Source organism: Peromyscus maniculatus, chromosome 8 (assembly GCF_049852395.1).
Source record: "Peromyscus maniculatus bairdii isolate BWxNUB_F1_BW_parent chromosome 8, HU_Pman_BW_mat_3.1, whole genome shotgun sequence".
NCBI classification, from domain to species: Eukaryota; Metazoa; Chordata; class Mammalia; order Rodentia; family Cricetidae; genus Peromyscus; species Peromyscus maniculatus.
The window spans coordinates 30,224,211-30,251,569 of record NC_134859.1 but is presented as its reverse complement, the minus strand read 5'-3'; the positions used below and the strand labels follow the sequence as shown (position 1 = coordinate 30,251,569).

At 47.7% G+C, this 27,359-nt stretch overlaps 2 protein-coding genes across 7 annotated transcripts in view; one reads left to right on the top strand and one right to left on the bottom strand.

Annotated features, from left to right (window-relative positions):
* The window catches only part of Cyfip2 (cytoplasmic FMR1 interacting protein 2), a 120,055-nt gene that overhangs the window by 58,329 nt on the left and 34,367 nt on the right, over window positions 1–27,359 (top strand). For all 6 annotated transcript variants that reach the window (XM_015990491.3, XM_042283877.2, XM_006997381.4 and 3 more), the window contains 5 exons: window positions 597–673; window positions 4,071–4,179; window positions 6,135–6,254; window positions 10,308–10,507; window positions 12,985–13,072. In XM_015990491.3, coding sequence (XP_015845977.1) covers window positions 597–673; window positions 4,071–4,179; window positions 6,135–6,254; window positions 10,308–10,507; window positions 12,985–13,072 — 594 coding nt within the window. The remainder of the gene's footprint in view (window positions 1–596; window positions 674–4,070; window positions 4,180–6,134; window positions 6,255–10,307; window positions 10,508–12,984; window positions 13,073–27,359) is intronic.
* On the bottom strand, window positions 13,205–18,006 carry Fndc9 (fibronectin type III domain containing 9). Its single transcript, XM_006997380.4, has 2 exons — window positions 17,781–18,006; window positions 13,205–15,682 (listed from the first exon to the last, which is right to left on the bottom strand). Exon 2 carries the CDS (start codon window positions 15,673–15,675, stop codon window positions 14,995–14,997), a length of 681 nt encoding a protein of 226 aa, XP_006997442.1. The 5' UTR covers window positions 15,676–15,682; window positions 17,781–18,006; the 3' UTR covers window positions 13,205–14,994.

Sequence of the window (27,359 nt, the reverse complement as noted above, 5' to 3'; positions counted from 1 at the left end):
GTCCCACTTCGGCCACTTTTTTCTCTGGTCATTAATGGAAGATGTGGCTCTGATGTTCCATGTCGGGTGTGACCTTGCCCTTCCTCCGAACTTCATAGTCTCCTGTGGATATCATGAAACACTGTCGTGCAAGACTTTGTACATTAAAAACCAGACAGATTTTAAGGAAAACTTGAAGAAAGAGACGTTTCTGTTTCTAAGGACATTCTCAAAATTAACCCTGCAGAGCAAGGAAAATCAAATACAAGGAGGAGACAAAGTCTTCGGGTTAGCGGGCTGCTAGGGGTAATCAGGACCTGAGAGGGGGCGGTTTCCTTTGCGTTTCCTGACCAATCGGCGGGAGCAGTGGGGGACTAGTTCCTGGGGCCCTTTTGAACTTGGGCTCTTCCGGTAACTAACTGAAGACACTGAAAGCAAAGGACCAAACTCCTGGCCTCTGCATGGCCACAGATGCGTACTTCTTTACCTCTGTCAAAGCCAGCCTGCTGCCCCAGAATGCACTTCAGTCAACCCTGCCCTAGAGCCGGCCCAACTGTCCACGTTTCTGCGATTAATCCAGACAGGAACCACTGACCTCCCTGCTTTCTCTTCACCAGGTGAACCTGTGTTTTGATCAGTTTGTCTACAAGCTGGCAGACCAGATCTTCGCCTACTACAAAGCCATGGCCGGCAGGTAGGGGAGCCTAGGCTGTACGCAGCATCCTTTAATCAGCCTGGTGCCTGGAAGACGGGATTCCCTCTCCTCCCTTGTTCAGAACTTCAGGAAAATCGAGGACTTTCCATGGGTCCAGGCATTGAAACACATTGTAAAGGAGAACAGGTAGATAGTGTACAAATACTCCATGAGGTCTACAGTCAACAGAAGGAAAGTAATGAAGAAAGTTCGTGAGTATATGGTAAACCTGAGCTGGTCGAGGCCGTCTTAAGGAAGCAGTGTCTAGGGAGTTAAGTAAAACAAAATGAAGGATGGGTCCAGAATGTGCAGGCAAAGGGAACTTCTTGCCAAAGCCTTGGTGGAGGAAGTACAAAAATAATAGCTTGCTTGCCTTCACCTGGCAGCTGAGAAGCTTTAGTTACTCCATGGCAGTGGCCCATCCAGGCCACTAGAGGGCGGGTAGCGTGCCCTGGCACCATAAACCTTGAAGGTCCCGGAGAGGGATATACTGCCACAAAATGGTTTCAGAAGCACAGCTTGACTTGATTTTTATTTTTCAACTTCACTCCTTGAAAATATAAATCCACAGAGAATGTATTTAAAGTGTGTACGGATGGGCGTGTGGAGAAGTTTGAGTTGGAGATGCGTCAGGTTTTTAGGTGTGTCAGTATTTCCTGGAAGATACTGATTTAACTCACACCCCCGCTCCCTGTCCCTATTGAATTCCTGGGTTTTAAAAAACTTGCGGCCAGGCAGTGGTGGCGTGTGCCTTTAAACACTTAAACATAAAATAAAGACATTTTGCCGGCCAATAGTAGTGCACACCTTTAATCCCAGCACTCGGGAGGCAGAGCCAGGCAGATCTTTGTGAGTTCGAGGCCAGCCTGGTCTACAAAGCGAGTTCCAGGAAAGGCACAAAGCTACACAGAGAAACCCTGTCTCGAAAAAACAAACAAACAAACAAAAAACAAAACAAAACCTTGCAATGGTGCTATCATGAAGCAAAGTGCATTTATATGAAAGTATTGTGGTTCCTGATGGAGGTCCGGATGGACTAATCAGCAATCCCAAGAGCAAGGCCCTCGCTCAGTTGCTTTTTCCCCCTATGGAAGTGATTGGTTCCATTCTCCTTTGACAGGCTTGACACATTCCAGATAGGAGCTGATATGCAGTGCACACGAGGTGATTACACAGGATCTGCACTGACTAAAGGGAATGACTTCTAAACGATAAGCAGAGAGAAAGCACAAAGATACATACATCGCTAAGTAGTTGCTTCATAGGTGTGGGCAGATCAGGTAGGATGCAGTTTCAGAAGGGAGGGCAGCATTTCTAAGACAATGCTGGTCCTGAATATGCTGATATTGTCTGTGTAAACAAGCGCAGGCATGTCCCATCTTGAGGACTCTCTATACTTAATAAATTCTCCTCATCTTGGGAGCTGGAGAGATGGCTTAGTGGTTATTGATGGTCTTCCAGAGGGCCCGAGTTCAATTCCCAGTACCCACATCAAATAGTTCACAACTACCAGTAACTCCAGGTTGATCCATTGCCTGGTTTTGGCTTTCACAGGCGCGCGCGTGTTTGTGTGTGTGTGTGTGTGTGTGTAACACACAGAGATAAGAATTCATCTTTAAAAATATATATCCCCATTTGAAAAATAGCCCTCACCTGGGCAGTGGTGATGCACACCTTTAATCCCAGCACACGGGAGGTAGAGCCAGGTGGAGCTCTGTGAGTTCGAGGCCAGCCTGGTCTACAGAGCAAGACCCAGGACAGGCACCAAAACTACACAGAGAAACCCTGTCTCAAAAAAAACAAAAAGAGAAAGGAAGGAAGGAAGGAAGGAAGGAAGGAAGGAAGGAAGGAAGGAAAATAGCCCTCAACAACGTTCCCTGCAAGGTGGGAGCTTCTCAAAGGGGTGGAAATTGGAAGAAGCTGGAAAACTGAGAGAAAGCTCTAGGCAGAAAGGGTAGCACAGGCCAATCCCATACATCTGAAATAAAACGCTGCCACAAATGGGAGCAACCTATGCCCTCTTCGGTATTTTAGCAGCCGTATTTTAATGAGGGAAAGAAACAGCTGACATTTTAATAATGTTTTATTTAATTCAACAAGCAGAAGCCACTAAAATTTCAACATGGAATCAGTGTAAATATTATTAAAGAGATATCTCTGCTTTCTCCAAGGCCTCGTAAATCTCGTGTGTATATGGCAGTGGGCCTCAGTCTGGGCCTGCCTCATTTAAGACATTCCATAGGCACTGTGGCTGGTGGCTGCTACTTTTTACAGTGCAAGTTTAAATATGTCTCTTTCCCACTTAAAACCTTTAAATGGGAGCCAGGCGGTGGTGGCGCACGCCTTTAATCACAGCACTTGGGAGGCAGAACCAGGCAGATCTTTGTGAGTTCTGGATCTACAGAGTGAGATCCAGGAAAGGCGCAAAGCTACAGAGAGAAACCCTGTCTCAAAAAACCAAAAAAAAACAAAACAAAAAACAAAAAAAACTTTAAATGGCTTCCACTTTATCTATCCATCCTGCCTCTCCATAAGGGTTCTGTGGTCCCACAAGATCTGGCTCGTAGACTGATGTAATGAACCTGTTTTCCCAAAACCTTCTTCCCTTTATCCACCCCAACTGACTTTCCTTCTCTCAAACAGAGGAAGCTTATTTTGTGTGCAATAACCTTACCCTGGCCTTATCATTTCCATTCAGCCTCTGTCTCACAAAACCCCCATGCAGAGACTTCCCATAATTCCTAACTCCAAATGAACCTGTTTTATTGATCTCAATGTGGAGGATAAAAATAGTACACATGATTGTTGTGACACTGAAAATAACCATATGTGTATGCATATATGGGCATGTGTGTGTGTGTCCATGTGCATGAATGTGTGTGTGTTTGTATCTGTATGTGATGTATATATATATGAGTTTGTGTGTATACATGTATGTATGTAGGTATGTGTTATCTAGTCAATGGTAAACACTGTGCACATGATTCCTATTTCAAACCATTTTGTTTCCTCTATCATTTTGCTTGCTCTATCAATCTATCTACTGGAAAGTCAGTATACTGAGGACAGGAAGGACCTTGTTGTCCCTGGTACCCAGAATTATCACTGGGATATACTAAGGACACACTCAGTTGTTTTTGTCATAAGTGAAGAAAAGAATGATGGTCTCCACCCTGGGCTGCCAGTCTTTAACTTAGAAATTCCATTTCACATAATGACCTCCTATGACCAGAAAGAAATGCAGGGAATTGTATCCAGAGCAGACAGAGTTATGTTTGAGATATTTATGATCATGTTTCCTGGGTGGACCTCGTGGTCTGGCATAGAGGTGGCTGAGCTGTTGAGAAACCATTTGCCACTGTGTTCAGTGAACCTGTTTCATGTTGCTCCCTTCCAGTGTCCTGTTGGATAAACGTTTTAGAGCTGAATGTAAGAATTACGGAGTGATCATTCCATACCCACCATCCAACCGCTATGAGACGCTGCTAAAACAGAGACATGTCCAGGTACGGTGGGAGAAAGCCATAATGGGGAGGGATGGGAGGAACAGACTCTGGAGATACTCTGGACTTTCCTGTCTGCTTTGGGTCTGCACCCAGACGTAGCAGCCTCAGAACCTTACACACAGTAGTGAGCATCCTTTGGTGCAGGTTGTAGACTTCCTGGCTCCTCTCTGCCAGCCCCTGAGAAGCAGTGACCACCGTGGCCTGCCATCCTGAGCAGATTTCTTTCTTCATCACCACCATCACACAGAGACAGGTAGACCCACCCCTGAAATACACACAAAGGGCTGCAACCCCTTTAAATGAACTGCATCAAGCTAAGTGAGAGCTCAAAACTGGTTTGTTTTTATGCCGTGGTTTCTGTTAACATTTGTCCCCAGACTTGGGGGAAACACTTGCTGGGGACAAGGACACCCATCTCCATGTAAAATGCTAATCTGAGCTAGAAAGGCACAGCAGGTACCACCACAGACCCCCAAACCCTCTCCGCTGGTGGCCAAGCAGGTAGCCAACCAGCCTGTGTGCCGTGATCCCTGTGTGGTGGTTTTGTGGTCCTTCGTCTCTGTGATGGAACAGAGCTGAGGCCAAGAAGATGCCGAGAGGAACAGTAAAGAGTCTGTTGAAAGCCCTGGATATCCATGGCCAGCGTCCAGTCACAGGAGAGAAAAAAACAAGGCTCAGTAGACGAGCGTGATCAGTTGCAGTGCTACCAGAGTCAGCCACAGGACCCCCTGTGGGACCTTGATCTGTTAGTAGGAAATTTATCCTGTGACAGGTAATACTTAAGAGGAATCACTTAGCACCTAGCAAAACACAGCGACACAGCAGGTACTCAGTAAATGGTTGCTGTTGTCTTCATAACATCTGCAATAATACCCATGTGGGTCCCAGTGGAAATTATCTTAAGCTATATTTTCCCACCCTTTAATCAGCTCTTTGTATGCTTGCTTTTAAAATTGCTCCCACGAGGACACAAAGTAGGCCACTGCTCAGGTGGCTGCTGCTCCCTGGAAACTCTGAATCGAACACAGGAAGACACAGGATGAACCTCAGGGTTGGATCTAGGGTGTCAGCAGAAGCCTTCCCCAGAGGTCGGCGCTTGCCCCAAGCCTCTTCCCACAGCCTGAATAAGTTGTATTTTACCTCAGTGGGTTTTATGCAAAGCCTTCAGAGAAGTCAGAACAGGAAGGTGCACAACTGTCTCCAGTCTAGCCAGATTCATGGCGATGAGTGTTTCACCATACTGAGTTTGGTTTTTTCTTTCTCGTGTGTGTATCTTCTCTCACAAACATTATGGCAATCATGTGTATAAATGATGCGCATGTGTTACTACACATACATTTTCTTTAAAATTTTTATGAGTAATTGCAGTTGTCAGGATATTTCACCATGCGCATCTCAGCCAGTATTACCTAAGGACAAAGACATTCTCTTATAAAATCAAAACAAAAGGTCTGGGGAGATGGCTCAGAGGAGTGAGGGCCTGCATTCAGATCCCCAGTGCAAAGCCAGATACAGTCACTTGCATCTATAATTCCAGCACTGTCACAGTAAGACTAGAGATGGACACATCTCCAGAAAATTGAGGGCCTGGCATACTCAAGCAGCTAGCAAGAGACCCTGCCCTGAAACACAGTGCAGGGTGAGGACCAGCACCCACGGTTCCTCTCACCTCCACATTCATGCTGTGACATGCTCATGTCCACACTCCCACAAGCATGCATACCCATTACACATATACCACACACACATATAATATACACAAAGATTGAAAAGTTACATAGAATGACCACTTGAAGAGATTTCATGATGCCATCTACATTCTACATATAGTCAGCCCTTGTCCCAGTAATGCTCCTTAGAATTCTAGTACAGTTTCCTACCAATACACAATATTGAGTTGTCAGACATCTGTGTAGATATTAAGTAAAACCCCACCACCACCCTCTGCCTTTCAGCTGTTGGGTAGATCAATTGACTTGAACAGACTCATCACCCAGCGGATTTCTGCTGCCATGTACAAATCCTTGGACCAGGCCATCAGCCGCTTTGAGAGTGAAGATCTGACTTCGATTGTGGTAAGACCCTGTAGGCTTTCCTCTCGGGGATGTCTCGGATTGATGCCTAGTTGGAAATGGTTGTAGCAGGGGCTGTCTTTCACACCTGACCAGAGTGGCTGGGGGGAAAAAAGTGAATAGAATGGAAATGATTTTACCATCCTTATGGACTGGCAGGCAGGTCTGGGGCATGGAGAAGAATTTCCTTGAGATCAGAGTATCCCTGTTTGGCTATGTCCTTAGGCTCTACAGAATAGCACAAGCAGGCAGAGTCCCCATAGGCTAGAGAAAGTAGCACAAGGTCACTTGAAGGGCATGCTGTAGCTGAGGGCCTGAAAGGGCTCTACAGCTGGCTGGTTGTTCTGCTGTGTCCTCATCATGAAATGGTGAATGGTTTTGAACACGACCCTGCTTTTTCATTTTGCATCTGTCCCTGTGGCACAGTCAGGAATAACCTTCTAGAAAACAGCAGCTGGAATTGCCCCCTGCCAATTGTTTCTCCAAGAGATAGCATAAAGGACATTGAACTAGGTCACCAGATTCAGACAGACTTAGCCCTGTCCCGTCCCTGACAGTTACTAGCTCTGTGATCTTGGGCAAGTTCTATATCTTCACCAATCCCCACCTCTAAAGTGAAGGAGGAGATATTGGAGTCATTGGAAGGCCACAGGAAGGACCAGTACTTGATAAACACTTAATAAGTAATAGCTTCTTATTTTTAAGAGAAAAATCACTATGGGGTTACAGTGTTCTCTGTTCTCTATCTACACCATCTCTTAGCAGGATGTGTCCCACTTACTCACCTGAGTCTTGAGTCACGTATGAAAAACTGTAGAACAGTTCACATTCCTGAAATCACTTGGCCGCCTTTATCTTGGGAGATACAGTTCTGTTTTGTTCACATTCAAATGTCCTCAGTGCTTATCTGTCAAGAGGTGGGAGTTGGAGTTTCTTCTCTTGTCCATCTGTATATTTTTGTTTTCTACTAATGAGCATGTCTGGATGGCAGGTATCCATGGCCACTTCCCACTGCCTGGAAGACACTGGATGTTCTCTTGGCTAGAACAAAATGAAAACACTCAGTGAAAGCCCTTGTTAATCAGTTGAGGCCGTGATCCCCACCCAGAACATCCTCTTCCGTGAGGCCTAGGAAGGATCCCCTAGGGAGCCTCTCTCCTGGGGGGTAGGCATGGTTCCTGTGGGCCTTCACTAAAGCAGCCTCTGCCTCCCAGCAATGGCAGAAACAAACCGAGGAAAACAAAACTCTTGGAAAATGTGTGTGAAGTCACTGCGTGTGGAGAGATAGGCCCTGCTGTGACTGGGGGAGTCAGTCAGCTTGTCGTGCAAGTGTGCTGAGCATGGAATCTCAGCGAGATGCGACAGGCTGGCAGGCTGTGGACTAGGCTTTTTTTTTTTGGCTACTGGTGTACTTGAAATCTTGACTCCAGGACCTCTGACAGCACCAGACTAGCATTCCCAGATGGCAGCCATCTCCCAGCTCTGACTGCAGACTCGGGTACACCGGCCCAGCTCCCCTGAACCTGCAGTCAGCATCCCAGTCCCACCTGCCTCCTGGCCCCTGCTGTGTTCAATTCTCAGAAGCCTGCTGGCATCTCCCTGACTCTAATGGTCGCTCTAGTGTGGCTACCCCCGTTTTCTCATTCCCACTCTCCGTCCACTGGTTCCTCCACACTGCCCATTTGGATGTTATATTTTCCCAGTTTGCTTTTGTGTCGCAGTCCCAACATGAGCAGAGCTGAGTGCTGTCTCCTTATGTCCATCCTTTCAACACTAACACAAGCGTATGAAACTTAAAATCTTAGAGCCATAGGACAAGCCTGTTCCCCAGCTCTCATTATCTTCCCCCAACAGGGTAGCCCAAGCAGTGTGCTAAAAGGGCTCGGTGACCTTAGAAAGGAAGTCATTAGCAATTACCGGGAACATTTGCTGCCCATCCGCAGCAAATGGGAACAGGGATGCAGGAGCCAGCTCCGCCCCAAGAGATAGAAGCAGAGAGCTGAGTCTGTATCTCTGCCCTTCATTTTCTTCTTGGTACAGAAACCAGGAACATTTGTCCATTCTGTGCTTGAAGTCCAAGTTTTTGCATTCTTTTGGAATACCTAGGGTCTGCCATCCCTAGTCTGTTGTAGCATGGCAACAACCAGAGAGTGTCAAAGTACCAGGCCCGGCCCTGTACGATGGGTTCTCCACTCTGCACAGATAACCCATCCTCTGAGACCTGTATGATGGGTTCTCCACTCTGCACAGATAACCCATCCTCTAAGACTGCCTTTTCCTTCCCAGTTAGTCTCCTGTTCTTGGCCTGCCTGGCCCCATTGCCATTAGTGTTTGCAGTTTTTAATCTACGTCCCCACTTTATAGCCATGCAATCTGATTCCAGAGCACAAGCTGCAGTGTCAGAAGTGTGGGCTGAGGCTTTCACCCTACCAAAGTGGACTTGTCAGGTCAGGGGGGTATGGCTGGTGAGAAGGGGGCCACATCTTTGTGGCCAGTGACTCACTGAGCTCCCTGGGAAAGCTGGCCCATGCCATCCCAATATGGTTTTAGACTATAAAGACTGGCTTTATATCACACTCCCCTTTTAAAGGACCTCCAACCTCTTGCATCTCTCCAGGCAGCTGTATCAAAGAGATCAAGGACTCATGATTTGGAATCCAAAGACTCAGAATGCCATCCCAAGCACTTTTTTATAATCCTTGTGGAACCTTGGGCATGTTATTGGCCTTCTCAGCTTCTGATTCTCCCCTCTGTAACAGGAAGAATGATACCACTCTGTAAAGCTGGCTTCGCCAAAGCATGGCCAGAGTGGCCTCAGGTGCCCTAGAACTTGAGCTTTCTTCTCCCTACTTGGACTTTGGTTCGTTTGAATAATGATTGACAAGTTGCAGAACAACAAGAAATGAAACCCAAGCATAAGGGTTTCCTCGTCCTTTTATTACCCAACAAACACAGCATCCCCTCTGCAAACCTGAACTCTGAGCTTGCCCTCTGCCTGAAGGTGGGACTCCAAATCAGATTAGAGCCTATGGCACACACAAGTTCCTGGTCATTGGGGCTGAGTACAGACTACAGGTGCCTTGGGTGACTCAGGACCTGCAGTCCAAAAGAGGAGGCATTCTATTCCTAAAACACACACACACACACACACACACACACACACACACACACACACACACACCCCTTTAAAAATTCCAATGGTAATTTTTTTTGTTTTGTTTTGTTTTTTTAAGATAGGATTTTTCTGCCCTGGCTACCCTGGAACTCACTCTGTAGACCAGGCTAGCCTCGAACTCACAGAGATCCACCTGCCTCTGCCTCCTGAGTGCTGGGATTAAAGGGGTACACCACCACCTCCCGGCTTCCAATGGTTTTGACCGTGCTTAAGAATGTTACCTTGGAGCCCAGTTCCTAGATCTGAATCCAAGTTCCTCATCTTCTCAAAACCCTAATTTTCACATGTATAAGGGACTACAGCACAATACTAGAATATATATATATTGAGAATGTACTAATTATGCTAAACCATACAACATTGCCAAAATTTGATGATGGTTGATCTAAAAACCTTAGAAATGTCATATTCCAGCTGAATAATTAGCCCTAAGTAGGGGGTAGCTCCTATTTAGCATTTTCTGCAGGACAGAGAAATAACCTCTACTGAAATGCAGTCACAGTACCACATATGACGCTGACACTAAGAGACAGGCTTTTCCCTCAGTTATTAGGAAACCAGAAAGCACATAGACATGGCTGCAGATGGTCAGCGATCTTCTTCCAGGTTCCTGTCCCAAGAGTTTCAGAAGAAGGGGACATTGTCCTGTGCCACTGCATGGAGTTCTAGTTCTTATATGGGAGATCCAGAGGTTGTCTAAGGGGGGTCTCCCAAGATGTAAGAAATGTGCAGCGTGTGTGTGTGTGTGTGTGTGTGTGTGTGTGTGTGTGTGTGTGTGTGTGTGTATGTGTGTGTGTGTGTGTATGTGTGTGTGTGTGTGTGTGTGTGTGTGTGTGTGTTACCTGCACTGCTTTAGCAGCCTCGGGTTCTCTCTCTGTCAGGAGCTAGAGTGGCTGCTGGAGATTAACCGCCTCACGCACCGACTCCTCTGTAAGCACATGACACTGGACAGCTTCGACGCCATGTTCCGAGAAGCCAATCATAATGTGTCTGCCCCGTATGGCCGCATCACCCTGCATGTCTTCTGGGAGCTGAACTTTGACTTCCTCCCCAACTACTGCTATAATGGATCCACAAACCGGTAAGGGCATCCCTGTGCAGGGGCCATTGGGCAGGGCAGGAAAGGAGGTTATGGTCAATTGCCTCTTGAATGTTCCCAGCACTTCTGTTCATTCCTGTGACAAGTGTTTATCTGGAGCTCTATAGGCTCTGTCCTGGGGGTAACAATGTCATGGCGAGCAACCAGATGCCATCTAGCTGCTTAGAGCCTTCTAACCAGACTTGGCCCAGTCCGGGAATGAGGCAAACCTCAGTGGGGGCTTTTTCCTCCAAGGAGGTGATGCTGGAGGTGAGTTGTAAAATATCGACAGGAATGAGTAAGGCAAACAGCAGAAGCCTATTATGGGCAAAACTTCTACCTACCTAAGAAGAAGGGATGAAGGTAAAGGATGGAGGCAGCCTGCAGAGGGAGCAAGCTCACAGATGAGCACTAGAGAAACCAGAATTGTTAAACGCGCAGGCTCTTTTTCTTCAGCAGAAGACACTGACACCTGTTTTCTATTCAGAAGGCTGGGAATGGATGTGTTAATACCTGGTAATCTTTGCTAGTCTGTAAAGCCAGTCCTCAATGAATCCCCCAGCATCCTGAGCATCATTTCTCAGTCAACGGAACTCATTCTCATGAAAGAAGTCCCGTGTACTTTGCAAAAAGAGTTTGCTGTTGTGCTGATTACAAACTGTTCTTCCCGAGGCCCTTATCCTGTTCCTCAGTCAGTAGAGCCCATTCTTGTGGGAAAAGTCACAAATGCTTTGCTAAAGACCTGCACTGAGAGTCTCTATGTAGCCATGCCTAAAGCTTTGTTGTGATAATTCTCACAAAGAAACTTTTTTCCAGTCTCACCTGTTTAAATGTGTAAAAAATAAACCGCCTGGTGTCAGACTCCCGGAGTTTTGACCCAGCACTGACTAACTAAAGTCCGGCTAATCCCAAGTTTCATTCTCACCTCATCTGGATCGTTTCCCTGCCGGCCATCACACATGCAGGGAACCCCCACAGCAGCCACACAGTAGGAACAGACTATAGGCACCATAGGCCTTAAAAGGAGCATCACCTGGGAGATTTGATGAAGGATGATGCTCTGATTACATGGTACATTTGTCAGGACATGCACATACCTGGAAATGTAAGTGCAAAACAGGCCTCTCTGCGGAGTGGAACTTCTCCTCCTAGAAGGAGCCCATAGCTCTGGAGGGGCAGACCCTGAAGTAGAGCTGAGATCTAATCCTTTTTCTCACACAAAGCCCTATCACCCTAATTCACAAACCAAGGGAGAGAGCAGGTGGATGGGTGGAAATGTGGAGGTGCCGTCTTTGAGTCCCTGGAGCCCGGATCAGGGTGGTGTGAACTGAATCCACATTGAATGAATGGAAGGATTCGGGAAGACTCCGCACACAGATGTACCTGAATCTGTGCATTGAGCAAGACAGGCCAGCTTCATAAAGATGTGACTTTATGGCACACTTGAGTCAGAGCTACAAACTCAAGCCTGGCTCCAAATTCTATCCCCTCTCTTGTCACGAGCCATGACGACAGTACATGAATGGACACTGTCTATCAATAGCCCGTGTACTGAGAATGGTGTGGCCCGTCTTCATTTGGGAGATACGTTGTCGTTGTCCCCCCTCCCATTTTTGTGTGTGCATGTTGTCTACGTGTATGTATGTTTGAATATGTGTGGGCACACCAGTATGTGGGTGTGCATGCATGTGCATGAGCACACCTACATGGAAGCCCCAGGTTGATGACAGGAATCTCCCTCAGTAGCTCTTCCACCTGATTCATTGAGGCAGGCTCTCTGTCAACCCTTAGCTTGCTTCTTCAGCTAGGTTGCCTCCCTGCCCTCCTCCGGGGATCCCCTGAGTTCACCTTCTACCTTCTGAGGCTAGAACTATAGGGGAGCAGCTACACCCCCTGAGCATTTTTCCATGGGATCTAAGGACCCCAACTTTGGTCCTCGTGCTGATGTGGCAAGTGCCTAACGGCTGAGCCGTCTCCCCAGCCCAGTGTCGCCATCTTTAGAGGGTGGCTAGGGGAAAATCCAAAGAGGCATAGCCATGACCTGAAGATGACTTCTGAACTCGCAGTTCTGCTGGAACTTGGGCATGTTCACTGGCATGCCGTTGTTTGTGATGTTTTCATGCTCAGGGGCAGAGCTGAGCCCTCGCTGCAGCGACATCTGGCCTGCAAAGCCGAAGGATTTTCTGCCTGGCCCTTTACAGAGAGTTTACTGACTACGCGTTTAAACCAGACTGGAGCCCCAGAGAAGGCCATCTTCAGACCTAGCACGCCCTGACTTTCGTGCCTCCTGGGCTCCAAGTTTCCCTGTTTTCAAGAATAGGCGTGCAGCTGCTCTGTAGGCAGCCATCTGGGACATGCTGCAGCTGGAGTGGGGTGGGGGATGGGAGGTGGGAGTGGGGGGGCACGCTACTGCAGTCTCCTGTCCCTTGAAAGATGTCTCTGGGACTCAGTTCACTGCTTCTCTGTCTCTTTTCTTCTAGTTTTGTCCGAACTGCCATCCCCTTCACCCAAGAACCACAACGAGATAAACCCGCCAACGTCCAGCCTTATTACCTCTATGGATCCAAGGTAATTAATTAGTCACGGCCCATCCCACCTGTGACAGAGTGAGAAAAATACAAATAGAAAGGTGTTCCCAGAATCAGAAAAGTCAGAGGCTGTGTGGTCCAAGAGGCCCAGTGAGAGCCAGGCACAAGCCATGACAAGTCCATCCATCTTTATTGGTTCACAGCTAGCAGGGATGGGGTGAACAAAGCTCTGGGGGTTGGGGAATCGGGTGGGAGCTGAGGAGAGGGGTGAGTACCGTGCCGAGCGTGGTGGGTAAATGGGTAGATGGGGCTTCTCCTTGCGGCGTCCCAGTTTCTCCCATTTCTTGGTTGGTGATTCTGGGATTTGGGGCTTTGTGAATATAAAGGGTTTACAGACAGAGCTTGACAGCCATTGTAGATGGCTGGGGCTGTCTCTGAGCAGATTTCCTCTTCCTTATGTGGCTTTTGTTCACATACACACCTTCATTCCAAGTAATTACACCCACGGGTAACCCATGTCTGGCCTATTAGTGTACATCAGGGGTGCAAAGACATATCTATAATTCCATGTCCACATGTGTGGTAGGGAATAGTTTTCACCAAGTCCCACCAGTGTCGCAATAGGTATAGATTGAATTATGATACGGGCTCAGGTGGGAGGAATAAAGAAAGCCACCATAAGGGTGAAACATGTCCCCCACCCTACCCCACCCCCCCAAAAAAGAGGCAACAGAACAAAAATAGCCACCTTTGATCCCATTTTCAAAGTAAGCAGAGAAAAGCTTACAGGAATACGGTGGTGTGAGGTCAAGAGAGCTTCGGATTTCGAAGTGTGGTTAACCCAGAGAAGATCCGGATGGGGCACTGCCAGGCATAAGGAAGATGCTGGAGGGCACAGGTGTCTTCTCCAGAGGAGTCAGACTGTTCAAGGTCATTTTCTCAAACGAAGAGAAGCTTGGAACCCAGGTGTGGTGGCGCTCAACTGTCCTAATGCTGGAGAGGCCGCAGCAGTAGGACTGGTGTGAGTTCAAGGACAGCCTGGTCTACATGGCAAGTTCCAGTCAGCCAAGGCTAGGTAGTGAGATTGCACTCCCAAACCCACCAAAAAGAGGGTGGGGAGGGCCGGCAGACAGCATTTGAGGTGGCTCACAGACATGGTCCACACACTGAAACGCATGCTTCCCTTTCCAATCCTCGTTCAAACCTTCTGTCCTATAAAGGGAAGCCACTTACATTAGCCTTGATGCTGGTCTCTTCAGCACTGGCTGGCCTCCCTTTTGCTCCAACACAAGAGAGATGGCCTTAAGCCCAGAGGCATTGGCAGACAGAAGTCGTCATCAAATTTAATATTATTTTGTTGTATGTATTCTTACATCTGTTCTGTTTATAACAAGAGGGGCCTGGATTTTTGTTTATGGGGTAATACAAGGCTGTCTTCTAAGGGTCTATGTTTTAAATCTGTGGTCAATTTAAATAAAAGGTGTTAGCTGTTAAAGATAAGCCAGCCTGTGGCTTTAAAAAAAAAGTGAACCTGGGGGTGAAGGGTGTGGTGTGCAATTACTTGACAGTTAGAACAGGGCTTTCATCCTTTTCCAAAGATTCTCAGGATCCACATCTGACTCCGCATTTCATTCTAGTGTCTCAGACTCAGGTCCAGCTACTTTTAACTCTCTGTGATGCAGCCACAGTGATTCTAATATTGAAACCAGGTCTGCAGTTCTTGACTAGGCCTCCAAATGGACAATACTAACGCAACGCCTTGTTTGCCCTTGACATACCTCGGGGGCCTGTGTTTTCCAGCTTGGGGACCATTGTCATTTGGCATCCATCCAACCCCACTCATCCATACAGCACTGTCATTTGAGAGGAGAGAAGCGGGTGGCCTGTAGACAAATGTTCACATAGGACACACTACAGACAGCATTTTAGGCTATGTGAAATGGGCCATCTCCTCCCCATTGCTCACGCTCTATAGTGAGGCAGTATGCCTGGCTGGTCACCACGCTCTCTAGCTAAGGCCACCACATCCAAGGCATCCTGGTTGGCTTCTGCTTCTGGTTCAGCTTCTACTCTGGCCCCAGAGTTCTTGCGTGGCAGTTCCACCAGGGGGAGCCCCTGCAGGTCTTCTTCCCTCTGACCAAGGGCTGGGGCCTCCTCGGGCCATCTTACCAACCCATTGGCTTCCTCCATGTGGCCAGCTCTGTAAGACCATCGAGGCTCATGACAGCGGATGCACCAGAACTGGAGGCAGATGAAGGCCAACACAGCAGTGAAGCAGGCCAGCAGGATGGCCATCAGCACCCAAAGGGAAATTTGGGGGTCCACCAGGGAGCCGCCCGCAGCCAGTGGACTCTTATCCAGGGTGTGGAACATGGTACAGTAGTGACTGTATGGGAAGGCAGCCTTCTTGCAGCTGATACAGAGGAAGTAGAGCGTGGAAGGGGCGAGGTGTTCCAACGCCACAGAGGTGATGGTTCGAGGCACCTTCTCCTCGTGATGGAAGCTGTAGCGCAGATAGCTGGAGAAGATACTGTTCCAGTTGGGCCTGTACATAATATGGTAATAGTCCTCCAAGCAAGGCTCTGAGGACGACCAGGAGATGATGGCTCCCGTGTAAGACACGTTCCCAACCTCAATGTTCATCCCGGTTCTGGAACCAGATCACAGTGAAGAGTGACATCCCACAAATACTGCCTTTGTTATACAGACCAGAAAATGGAAGCCCAGAGGTTAAGCTATGTAAGGCAACTAACAAGGGGTAGGATGCAGGTGGGAATGAGGGCTGGCTCATGACAAAGCTGTAGTTCTCAGGCCTAAGATACACCCCCATGGCCCCAGCCATACCCATCCTGGCTGAAATCCATTACTTAGCAACATTGATCCCAACCCTTACAAACACAGGCAATGTGAAGAGAGATCAGTAGAGTCTCAGAGGGCCTACCTTATGATTCTCAGATCAGTCTCTCTCTGATCTCCTGACTCTGCCGCGTGTGCTATGAGCTGTTACCTAGAACATTCCGCCCAGTGGCTGGTTTGATTTCTTTCTTTCTTTCTTTCTTTATTTATATTTTTTTAAAGACTGAGCTATGTTTCCCATGGCTAGTGAAGATTCACTGCGGCACCCTCCTGCCGTGATCCCACCTCAGAGCTTCTGTTAGCGTTTTGTTTTATCAGAATCCAAGGTACCAAGAAATTAGTTTCTCGGGTCAAGGTCATCAGCTTCCAGGATAGCTTAGCTTCTAATAGTCCCGGTATCATGACTTGTGACTATCTAACCCAGTGGTTCTCAACCTTCCTAATGCTTCCATCCTTTGATACAGTTTGATACCTTTGATACATGAGGATCCCTTGGCAACCACCACCACCAACACCACAAAATTTTTCGTTGCTACTTGGTAACTGTAATTTTATTACTGTTATGGATTGTAACATAAATATCTATGTTTTCCAATGGTCTTAGACAACCCCTATGAAAGAGCCTTTCAACCTCCAAAAGGGGTTGGGGACCCACAGGTTGAGAACCTCTGGTCTAAGCACTCACAGAGCAAGTAAGCAGTTGCTGAATCCAAGCTCTGCTAGAGGACTTCTCACATGATAACAGACTCCATTCCCATCTTACAGATGAGCAGCCTGGCATCTCAGCTAACAGGAGGAGAGAGAACTTAGCCACTGGGTTTCTCTGCAAAGCCACGGGGTTTAAAAACAGAACGTTACTGCCAGATGAAGTGCCCTGGTGGCTGTGTGGTTGGACAAGCCAGATGAGACCTGTTCAGCTTGCCAGCCTTACTGCTTTGGTAACAGAACGACATTAGGTTTTTGGGTTTTTTTTTCTTTCCTTCTGTCTGAGAAAGAAAACTGCCCCTCTGAATTTCCCCTGATCAAAACTCGAGGGACAACGGTGGGCAGCCTCCCTCTCTATGTTCCGGTGACCGGCTCCCCCGCCTTGTTCTCCATTCCTCCTCTCCAGCCAGAAGTGCAGATCTGCATTGTAGATTGAAATGCACTGTAAAAAGCAGTCAGTCAGACTGTAGCCCAGAGTGAATGCTAAGCCAAACTGATGTCTGTTTCTATGCTTGTGTTATCAGCGTAGGTGAGCCATGAAAAAAAAAAATGTGACAATGGAAAGTAGTTTTTCAAGCCTTGATTTTCTTCTCTAAAGACAGTGAAATGCTTAGGAGAGGGAATCACTCCTTTCTATTCGGCTGGGAATGTCTGCCCAGTAAATGGGAAATGACAGAGATGAGACAGGTGTGTGCAGATCCTCCCAAGAGATGCCTGTCGGCAAGGAGACTGATTTACCCTCCCTTCCTGGTCTCATCATATGTGCTCACTTCCCCACCTGGGGACCCCCACGTCCAGCAAACACACTTCCAACTGCCATGAATGGGGAGGAATTCATACCCTATAGTACACAGCACCACGCTCTGTAAAACCCTCCCATCGGGGTAATTGGGAATCCTAGCCTCACGCGTGCCTTTCCCTCTTTTTGCCTCCTCTGCGGCTGGCTGTGTTATAGCCTGGCTTCCCTGCAGCAGACATCTTTAAGAGCTGCTGCTGAGGATGCCAGCAGCATCTTCGGCTTCCGGAGATAAATCCACCACCACTACCGTATTTATTTTTCTTCCTGCCTTCTGTTTTTTGAGCTCTTCCTGGTTTTAGCTGTTCGGTTCCCACAGCCTGGCCCTTCTCCAGGCAGTGTGAAAGGAAAAGCCATTTTCGTTTCCAAGACAGCCATTCTTGTCTCTTACCTGATGCTCGCAGTATATGCGGTTAGACTTCTTCCTCAGAGAATGGACCAAGTCCGAGATGATGTGCTTCTCCCTCCTCCGCACTAGACTTCTCCTCGGTGTCTCTCTCACCACTGAGTAATCCCACTGTCGCCCCCAACGCTCACATTATTCATTTCTTCAGATCAGCATCATTCACCATGGCAACCAGCAGGCATCTACGCACAATGCTTTCAGGGACCAGTCTGAGAAGGCTTTTGCCCAGTGAGAGGAGCTTTGGTTCCTCCGGCCAAAAATGAGCCGTATTCTGCAGGTTGATCCCCAGAACACTAACATTCTTCTGATGGTCCTGTATTTTTTCTATAGTTGGCGTGTGTGTGTGTGTGTGTGTGTGTATGTGTGTGTGTGTGTGTGTGTGTATGTATGTATGTATACATGTTATACCTGTGTAGAGATCAGAGCACAGCCTCAAGTACTGTCTGTTTTCTGTCTGAGACAATCTCTCAGCCTAGAGTCTCACCAAGCAGGCTAAGGCTAGCTGGCCAGTGAACTTGGCCAGCTCTCAATTGACCGAGGCATACCATACATGGGTCCCGGGGGTTGAACTCAGGTCCCCAGACTCATCAAGGCAAAGGATTTACAGCCGAGTCGTCTCTCAGGCTGACTAGTTACCGGTTTTTTTTTTTTTTTTTCTTACTCCTCCTTGTAGATCTTACCTGGATAGTGGTTTCAATTGCCAAGATGCCCTTCTCGGTGCCCCGAGGAACTGCCAACGCACCCCCACCCTTCCCCACCCCACTTCTCCCCCGTGACTCTTCCCCACCTGTACATCCCCATCCTTTTTCTCATCTCCTGCATTGCCCTTACATTGTGGTTCTGGATCCCGGCTCCTCCGTCTATAAAGCTATGGCACAACAGGGGAACAATATGGGCACTAACATTTGGCATCCCTGTACCCTGGTCCAGACTGCTTGCCCGTTAGAGCCCTGGAACTGGGTGGAAGAGTGGCCTGGCCCCCCAACGTCAGCGTCAGCACACGCCTTATTTAGAAGTAGAGTCTTCTTCGTGGATGGTGATTAGTTAGGGCTCTCAAGACGCAATCACCCTTGATTCACTCCATTGACTGGAGTCTTTCTGAGAGAGGGGAGAAGGGTTGAGCACACGGAGACACGCAGAAGGGGGAGGCTATGTGGAGACAGACGCAGGAATGGGAGCGATGGAGCCCATAAGCCAATAAACCCCAGAAGCTGGGAGAAACAAGCCCACCCTCGGAGCTTTTGAAGGCAGCATGGTCCCGCAAACATGTTGATTTCAGCCTTCTTGTCTACAGAGCTGCGAGAACACATTCTGTTGCTTCTGAGGCACCGTGTTGGTGCTGATCTGTCACAGCGTTCTAGGAATTAGCAGAGCGCTCCTTCTGGTTGGGCTCACTCACAGTCTTGCAGTTCTCAGCACAGACATCTGAGCAGCTGCTTGCCAGTCCGTCACCCGGGATTGACGTGAGAAATGGCAACAGTCTAGTGTTCTTAGTTGCAGACGGTACCCAGTGTGCCTTTTCTCTGAGGACTCCTGACTGTACTTCCCTTTCCGGTCGTCCCAGACCCCTTCCTGGTTCCATTACAAGAATATACTGCCATCATCTGGACAGGAGCCCTGAACGTGTCTGAAGTGGAGGGTGGGGATGAGCTCTGATATTTTTTTCATGTGTGTAGGTAGGGTGGGGGGGGATGTGCGTGTGTGTGTGTGTGTGTGTGTGTGTGTGTGTGTGTGTGTGTGTGTGTGTGTGTTCTGGTATATGTATGCAGATGTGTGTGAATATGTGTGTGTGTGTGTCCATGTGAAGGCCAGATGACTTCCTCAATCATTATCCACCTTGTATATTGAGGCAGGGTCTCTTTACTTGAACCTAGAGCTCAACAATTTAGCTATTCAGGCTAACCAGCTTACTCTGGGGATCCCCTGTCTCAGCCTCCCGTGTACTGGGATTACAGGCAAGCCACCATGTCTGTCCCAGCATTTTCATGGATGCTAGGGATCTCAACCCAGCCTTCACACTTGCATGGTAAATGTTTCACCCTGAGAACCCTAGATTTGGATTTCCTAACCCCACCCCACCCCCTTGCCTTTTAGTGCCTAGCTATAATGGACCTCAGAGGATGGACATATATACTTCCGTATTTATGGGAGCTAAAAAGTTAATTTCAAAGAAAAAAAAAACTGATCACGTGAGCCTGGAGAGAGTAGGAAATGGAGGGAAAGTAGTCAACAAGTGCCATCAAATAGGAGGAATAGTTTCTGACGTTCTATTACATGGAAGGATAATTGTGATTGACAGCTGCTCATTATTTCAGAGTAACTCTAGAAAGGATAGTGAACGTCCTCAATACCTACGTGTCTGAGGTGATGGATAGGCCCGTCAGTCATCACTGCGGTCTATGTGCACTGAACGTCACGCTCTCTTCCTTAAATACGCACAATGGATATGCATCAATTAAAGATAAAATATATTTTTAAAAAGTCAGCTTCCTCTGCCTTGGTTCTTGGACAAAGCATCCAAGTACAGCTTTGAAGGTCACCTGATGAGCCATGTCAACGATCATCACAAAGCCAGGAGAAGCTGCCCAGTGAGTCACTGCCTGCCCAGCTAAGGGACTCTGGAGGCGTGGAGTCCCAGGGTACACAATGCCCTCTATCCTGCAGGTGCCCTTGGCCTTCTCTTGGCATTCAGTCTTCCCAGAAGCCTGCGTTAAACCTGCTGTGGGCATGCGCACAGCAGGTCTCTCCTCCAAAGGCTAATGGTGATGTCCCACAGAGCAGATGCCCTCTCTCCACAGAAGGGCCACCCCTGCAGTTTGCAGGTGTCCTTTCAAAGGTTATTTTGAGGGGGATAAAAACACCAGACTTAGCCCGAGAAAGGGACAAGGCAAAATTCCATCCTTTCTCCCCAGAGTGGGCGTCTGTTTCTAATGCTCAGGGATGGTATCTGTTCTCGTAGGCTCTTCATTTGAGGAATTAGGAGACTCAGAGAATGTGAGGCCTGGCAGCCCCCTCATTTTGTAGTCCCAGAAAAGAAGGGATTAGAGATGCGTCTCAGTTGGTAGAGTTTAAACTAAACTAGAACGCTGGGTTTAGTCCCGGCTCCTTCTTATACCCGACGTGGTGGCTCACACCTGTATTCAAAGCACTCCAGAGGTGGAGGCAAAAGGATCAGAAGTTCTAGGTCATCCTGGGCTCTATGAGGCTGTCTCAAAATAAGTGAAACAAAATCCCAAGACAAGACATGGCATTCCTCGGGCCACATGACTGATGTGTGGTAGGACGGAAACCAAGTCCACCCTTCATCTTGCTTGTCCAGCATTCCCTCTTGCCCACAGCCCCTGAGCCAGGGAACCTTTCGGCCAAGGAGACAATTTAGCCCATTCTTCCTGCACCATGAGGCACTACTTTCCACAGCATGTACAACCGTGGCCTCTTCGGCCACGGGGCCAAGTGCTTCCCACTTGATAATGTGCACCAGTGGCGAATTCCTCTCAGAGGAAATCAGCCTTGACTGGAGGGTTCCTGGCTCCTCCTGGCAGTGAAGAAATGTCCTGAGAGTTTGCCTCTCTCCCAGAGCGGGGTTTGTACTTGGGAGAGGTGTGGAACCCAGGCCGTGGTTCTCAACCTTCCAGATGTGTGGCTCTGCTTCTTCCTCCATTAACCGCCACCATCTGTGAGGGACGAGGGAGCTGAAGGAGTGGGCAGGATCCAATGGCTTGTGAGACAGCTCCCTGGGGAGACCGTCTAAGTGTTACAACTCCCCTTTTTTTCAGAAAGAAAAGGAAATATAAAGGCTGGGGACAGTGGCTGGGAAATCACCTAATTTGCATTAAGTGGCAGGCCTCTATCAATAAGACTTTGTATATGGCAGCAGGGTCCTAGAGCAAAGCTCCTAGTGTGAGTCTTAGTTACCATATGTGCAGCAGGGGGAAACTTCTAGCAGGAAACTGCCAAGGGTTAGAGCATCTTTCAGATAAGGTCAGTCCTCTGGGCCCAGGGACATTCTCCAGATTAGGGCAGGTAGAGAGTAGGAAGTCTCAATGGGGGAAGGGGACAGCATGTTGCTGAGCTTTTGGAGAAAGCTGCCAGACCATGATAGACCACAACCTCTGACCAGCAAAGCCTCCCAAAACACTACTGTTGCGATCCTCATGTTGTGGTGACCCCCAACCATAAAATTATTTTCATTGCTACTTCATAGCTGTAATTTTGCTACTGTTAGGAATAGTAATGTAACTATCTGACGTGCAAGACGACTGCTATGAGCACCCCTGTGCAAGGGTCATTCAGTCCCCCCAGAGGGGTCACAACCCACAGGTTGAGAACCTCTGTTTTAGACTCTCCAGCTCAGAGGCAAATTCTGGATGCGTGGCCTTGACACGGTCCCTCCCTCTCGTGTGCCTTGATTCACTCAAGTGTACAGTAGGAATGTCAGCGTGCCTGCAAAGGTATGGATAAACTCATCCGTATCTGGGCAGGGTTGGGCTTAGAAACAGTAGTTCTTGATGCTAGGAGAAGGTCACTGGGCCAGAACGGTTCTCTATGCCTCTGGCAGTTCTGTCCTGAGACCCGAAGAAGCAAGATGCACACCACCAATGTACTGTCTTGTTTCTCCCCCTTCAATCAGCCGCATTGGTTTGAATTTCTTAGTGCACATGCTTGTGTATAAATGAAAGGCTATAGAAAGGTTCAAGGTATCCCACCAGTCAGAAGTGGCCCCTGAGAGCACGTGGTGCACATTCTCTGTTCTCGCCGTTTGCTCACATGACAGCAGGGCTCTTTTAATCATCCCTGCACACAGCAGAGGTGGGAAATCAAGCTGGCTAGACTCACAAGGCCAAATGACAGGACGACAGTGCTTCAAGCCGAGGCCCGGTGGTCATAGAGCCTGGGCACTGCTTGCATCTGGTGGCCCTGCTCACATCCGGTGGCCCTGCTTGCCTCCCTCTACCCTGCCCTGCTTTGCCTTGATGTTATCAGCTCTTGAGAGGTAGAGACAAGATTGTGCCGTAATGTATTCCAGAATGATAGGGACAGGCAAAGGACTAAGGGACCCTGCAGAGAACACGCAGCTGCCTGAATGTAACTGAGGGAATTGGGGAGACAGCGCTTAGGGGGAAGGGGGGCTGCATCCATTCTCTTCTGAACACCCTGTGCCCTGGAGTCCAAGTACACCTGCCTCAGAACCGCCACACAGGAGGATGTCGTCGAGACGAATATATGATCTGATACTTTAAAAAAGGTCTTCTCTGCACTCTACAACATCATCAAACTATCTCAGAAGGATACAGATTCCAACACAAATTATTCATTCTTTTAATCATTTTCCAACAATGTTCCAGCTTTTAGACACTGTTGGTGTTTCCATTTGTTAGCATGCTCATCGATAGCTAAAGAATACTCTGTCTCAGTCATGGATGGATCGGTTATAGAAACTTCATCCAGCTCTGTCATCAATCCCCATTATGTCACAGTCCAGAGGGTTCAAGCCTCTCTGGCCAACTCGGTCCATCTTCATGGCACATCTGTCCAGTGTCAACACATCTCACCTTGACTGACCTGGGGCATTGCCACCAGCCCAGGTTACAACACTGTCCAAAAGCCTCACAATTGGAAGTCACCACTCCTCCCCGCGTCCCCGGGCTCCACAGCATGGCTTCCCCCCATCAAAGCTTTTATGATTATGGCAGCACCTGCTGGATTTGGACTTCAGATTTCCTAATTCTAAATGAAGATGGCATCACCTTGCCAGCTGTCATAGCTGATAATGGTTCCCACGGACAGCCTGGGACATCCTGGAACTCTTACTGTTTTAGAGCCAAGTCTTTGCAGGTGTGATTAATTTAGGAACCTGCATTGTCAGGATGAGCTCTGAGGCATCACAAGTGGCCTTAGAAGAGAGAATCACCTAGCAGGAGGACATGACAGGAAGACTGAGTAGAGAGACCGGAAGCTAGGGGTGATGTGGTCACAAAAGAGAGGTGCTGGCAGCCCCTGGTAACTAGAAGAAGCAAGAAACAGATTCTCCAGTGGAGCCTTTGGGAGGAGTGTGGACAAGCTAAATCTCAATGTGGGACCAGTGGTGGTGATTTTTTTATTCATGGCTACCAGAATGTTTCAAAGTACCAGATTTGTGGTACCTTCTTATGGTGGCCACAGAAAAGGTGTTGGAAGGAGTTAAAAGGTGGAAAGATCTGGGCATAGTGGTATATACACTTTTAATCCCTGCACTCAGGAGGCAGAAGCAGGCAGATCTGTTGTGATTTGATGCCAGTGTGGTGTACTTAGAGTTCAAGGCCAGCCAGGTATACAAAATGAGACTCTGACTGTAAAATAAAACAAAAAAAAATAGCCCCATCAAGATGCAATACATCCTTATGTTTTCATGTGGTGTGTCATCAAATGAGTACCAATTATAAAGAGGGGGGTTTGGTTAGAGTTGGCTTTGGTTTCCTCCAGAAATTCTAACATCTAAGTGTTAGAGTGGGTATGACCTCTCGGAGCTGGGAGGTTCAGTTCCTTTTGACTTTTCCAATGCATTTAACCCGTGGCTCAAGAGAGGAGCATCATTTCTTTAGATTTCTCCAGCAACTCCTTTGGGTCTGTCACCCCGTGGACCCCAGGAAGGAACTCAGGGGCTTGAACCACAGCTCCACGGCTTAAAAAACATCAGGAAGCGATAGACAGACACATCCGCGCTTTTGCTCAAGCCCTGGCAATGACTCTGAACCTGCGACTGGGTGGATCTGTCCTGTGAACTGTCTGTCAAGGGTGGTGTGGTGTGTTACCCATGCATCCTGTCAGTATTGACCTGCAGCGGTTTCAAAGAGCTGAGCTACAGCTAGCTAGCTCTCCAGCCTCCATCAGAGACCCATGTTTGTTTGTGGCATGTACCGGCATTCATTAGAGAAGCCTTAACACAAACAGGAAGTTAGGATGGGTTTTAATTCCTCTTGGGAAATCTCTGAAACAGTAATCGTGATTCCAGAGAGCAGAAGATGCAAAGTACTTACAAATTGGATTAGCCAAATAAATAGAACTCACTTTTTAGAGTGGCTGGGGCTGTGCTCACCGTCTGGTGAGAGATAGAGGTTTTAGGATTAAAAATCGAGATATACTACCCTTTAAAAAGGTACAGATGGTCAATGTTAGGTTTGTTTGGGTTTGGTTTAGTTTGGAGTTGGGGCGGGGGCTAGGCCAGCCTTACACTCAGGACAGCCCTGCTCCCGTTTCTCAGGTGCTGGGGTCCCAGGCCTGAGCCATCACTACTGGTGCAAATGATAACTGTAACGTTAGGTATATTTTCCCCACAGCTCTTTCCCTTTGTTTGTTTTGTTTTGTTTTAGAAATTGGCTACTAGTGATAATTAAGAGTGCCCCCCAGAACAAACTCATCACTTTTTTTCTCTTCTTAAAGTCTTGTTTGTGGGCCAATCAGATGACGTAGTGGGAGGAAGAAATCCCCTGCTGTGTAAACCTAATGACCCAAGTTCAAAACTGACTCCCAGAAGTTGTGCTCTGACCGCCACACACTCCCCATGGCATGGGCTTGTGTATCACACACATACATATAAAATTAAAGGTAAAGAAAAATGCCATTTACTTTTTCAGAACTGTAACCTGGGCTGCCCCGTAATAATTCCTCAGTCGGGCTGGTTTATTTCCTGATTATCTACTTTGTGTCATCTAGATTTAAACCTCTGATTTCACACGAGCTACGTGAAATCTAGTCAGTTTCCCATCGGACAGTGGTTGTAACCTGAGTCAGTCAGTGGAGGTGGTTTGCTGTGAGACATGAGTGACAAATGTCCAGAGTCCCAAGTCACACTGCCTTCCTATTTTTCTTTGCTGAACCTCACTCAGAAAATGCCCAGGCTCCCCTATTCCCACATTTTCTCAATAGGGCCCAGCCTCCTGCTGAGCCAGCAGGTCAGAGGGGTGCCCATGGGGTGTGTGTGTGTGCATGTCTTTTCCTGCATGTGTGTGTTTCCTGTTGCATGCATGTGGTGGATTTGGGGGATGCAGCAGGGAGCTTGTTCACTTAGGAGGTGAAGGGGAAGTCTGCAAATTTCATGTTGGTTCTACTGAGGCCTAAACTTGCCATCTAGACTGACATAGGATTGGCACCAAAGACCTCCTACGTGTACCAAGTGGGTTTGGAGGGGGGACATTTTTTTTAACCCTTATATGGTAAAATAATTCCAAAGTGTTTCTCCTCTGCCTAAAACTGGGACTGCCTAAAATTGCTGACCAGTATCTATACCTGAAGATATTTTTTGTTTGTGCTGCTAGAGGTGCTTGGCCCTGGGAGGTCCTTGGGGGAGGAAGGGAGTTTGAGAGACTGCTCAAATGGACAAGCACCCAGCAGGCGAGCAGTGGACTGCACTTTGGAAGGGAATGACAGAGTGCCTCTATTCTAGCCTCCTCCTGGGGTGAGCACTGCCAGGCCCATATGTCCTGGACAGTACTCACTTCCGTGATGTTTTGATGTTGAACAAAATCTGAATTTGAGGGCATGTTTTATCAGCTGCTTCCAGCTCTGAGTTCTGTCTTGTCCCCTTGTGGGATGCCCACTATGTTGCATAAATTAGACCTCATGTATTGAACCTGTCCATATCGAGGGAATCACCACAGTGGCCATAGTTTCTGGGAGGAAAGGAGTTGAACAAGACATTACTTTCTTAGTGATTATCAGCCAAAGAAAGATTAATTAGTGCTTCCACGGGTGCTTCTGGGGCCAAGCATCATGCTTATGGCTTCACATCTCTCACCTGTTAAACTTCAAGTACCGTCGTCTTAGGGGAAACCAAGGATTGTAAGTAATTCTCCCAAGTACCTCCAACTAGTAAATTAGGGTTCTGCAGGAGACTATGTATAACTCCAAAGGCAGCCTGGGCTACATAGTGAATACCAGACAAGCCAGAGCTACATAACAATAGCCTGTCTCACAAAAATAATAATAAACAAGTAGAACAAAATAGGATCCTGGGATTTGAACCAACTATGACTATGCTTACCCTAGGGCTCATCCTGTTGTCTCAAAGCATAAAAATAGAGACTCAAAAAAAAAAAAAAAAAAAAAAAAGAATAAGCTGATTGCTGCCATCACCCATATCCATCTGAAATCCCTCTGTTGGGCAGAGCAGAGATTCCATCCCTGGAATCATAGGAAAAGCCAAGAGTCCCTGATATGAATGAGAATGAGGGGGCTATTGGGACCAGCCAAGAGCTCTGTCACATGTCCCCCTGGCCACGAGCATGTGGAAGCTTTATCTTCTCGTGTTTCCTAGTATGCTAAAGCTGCAAGAGAAAATTCAAAGCGTGGTTCTGCATTTTAATCTTTAAAAAATAAGTAAATTAGGCTATGATATAAAAAATGGAGTTTTTGTTACTTTCATATTGGGATGTAAGTAAAATACACTTGGCTTTGCTTAGGCTGCAATAGCAAGAACACGCTGGACTGGGTGACTGAGATAACAAGTACTTATTGCTTATAGCTCTTGAGGCTAGAAAGTCCAAGTTCAAGATCATAGACTAGGGTGCTGGCAGATCCAGGTCTTGT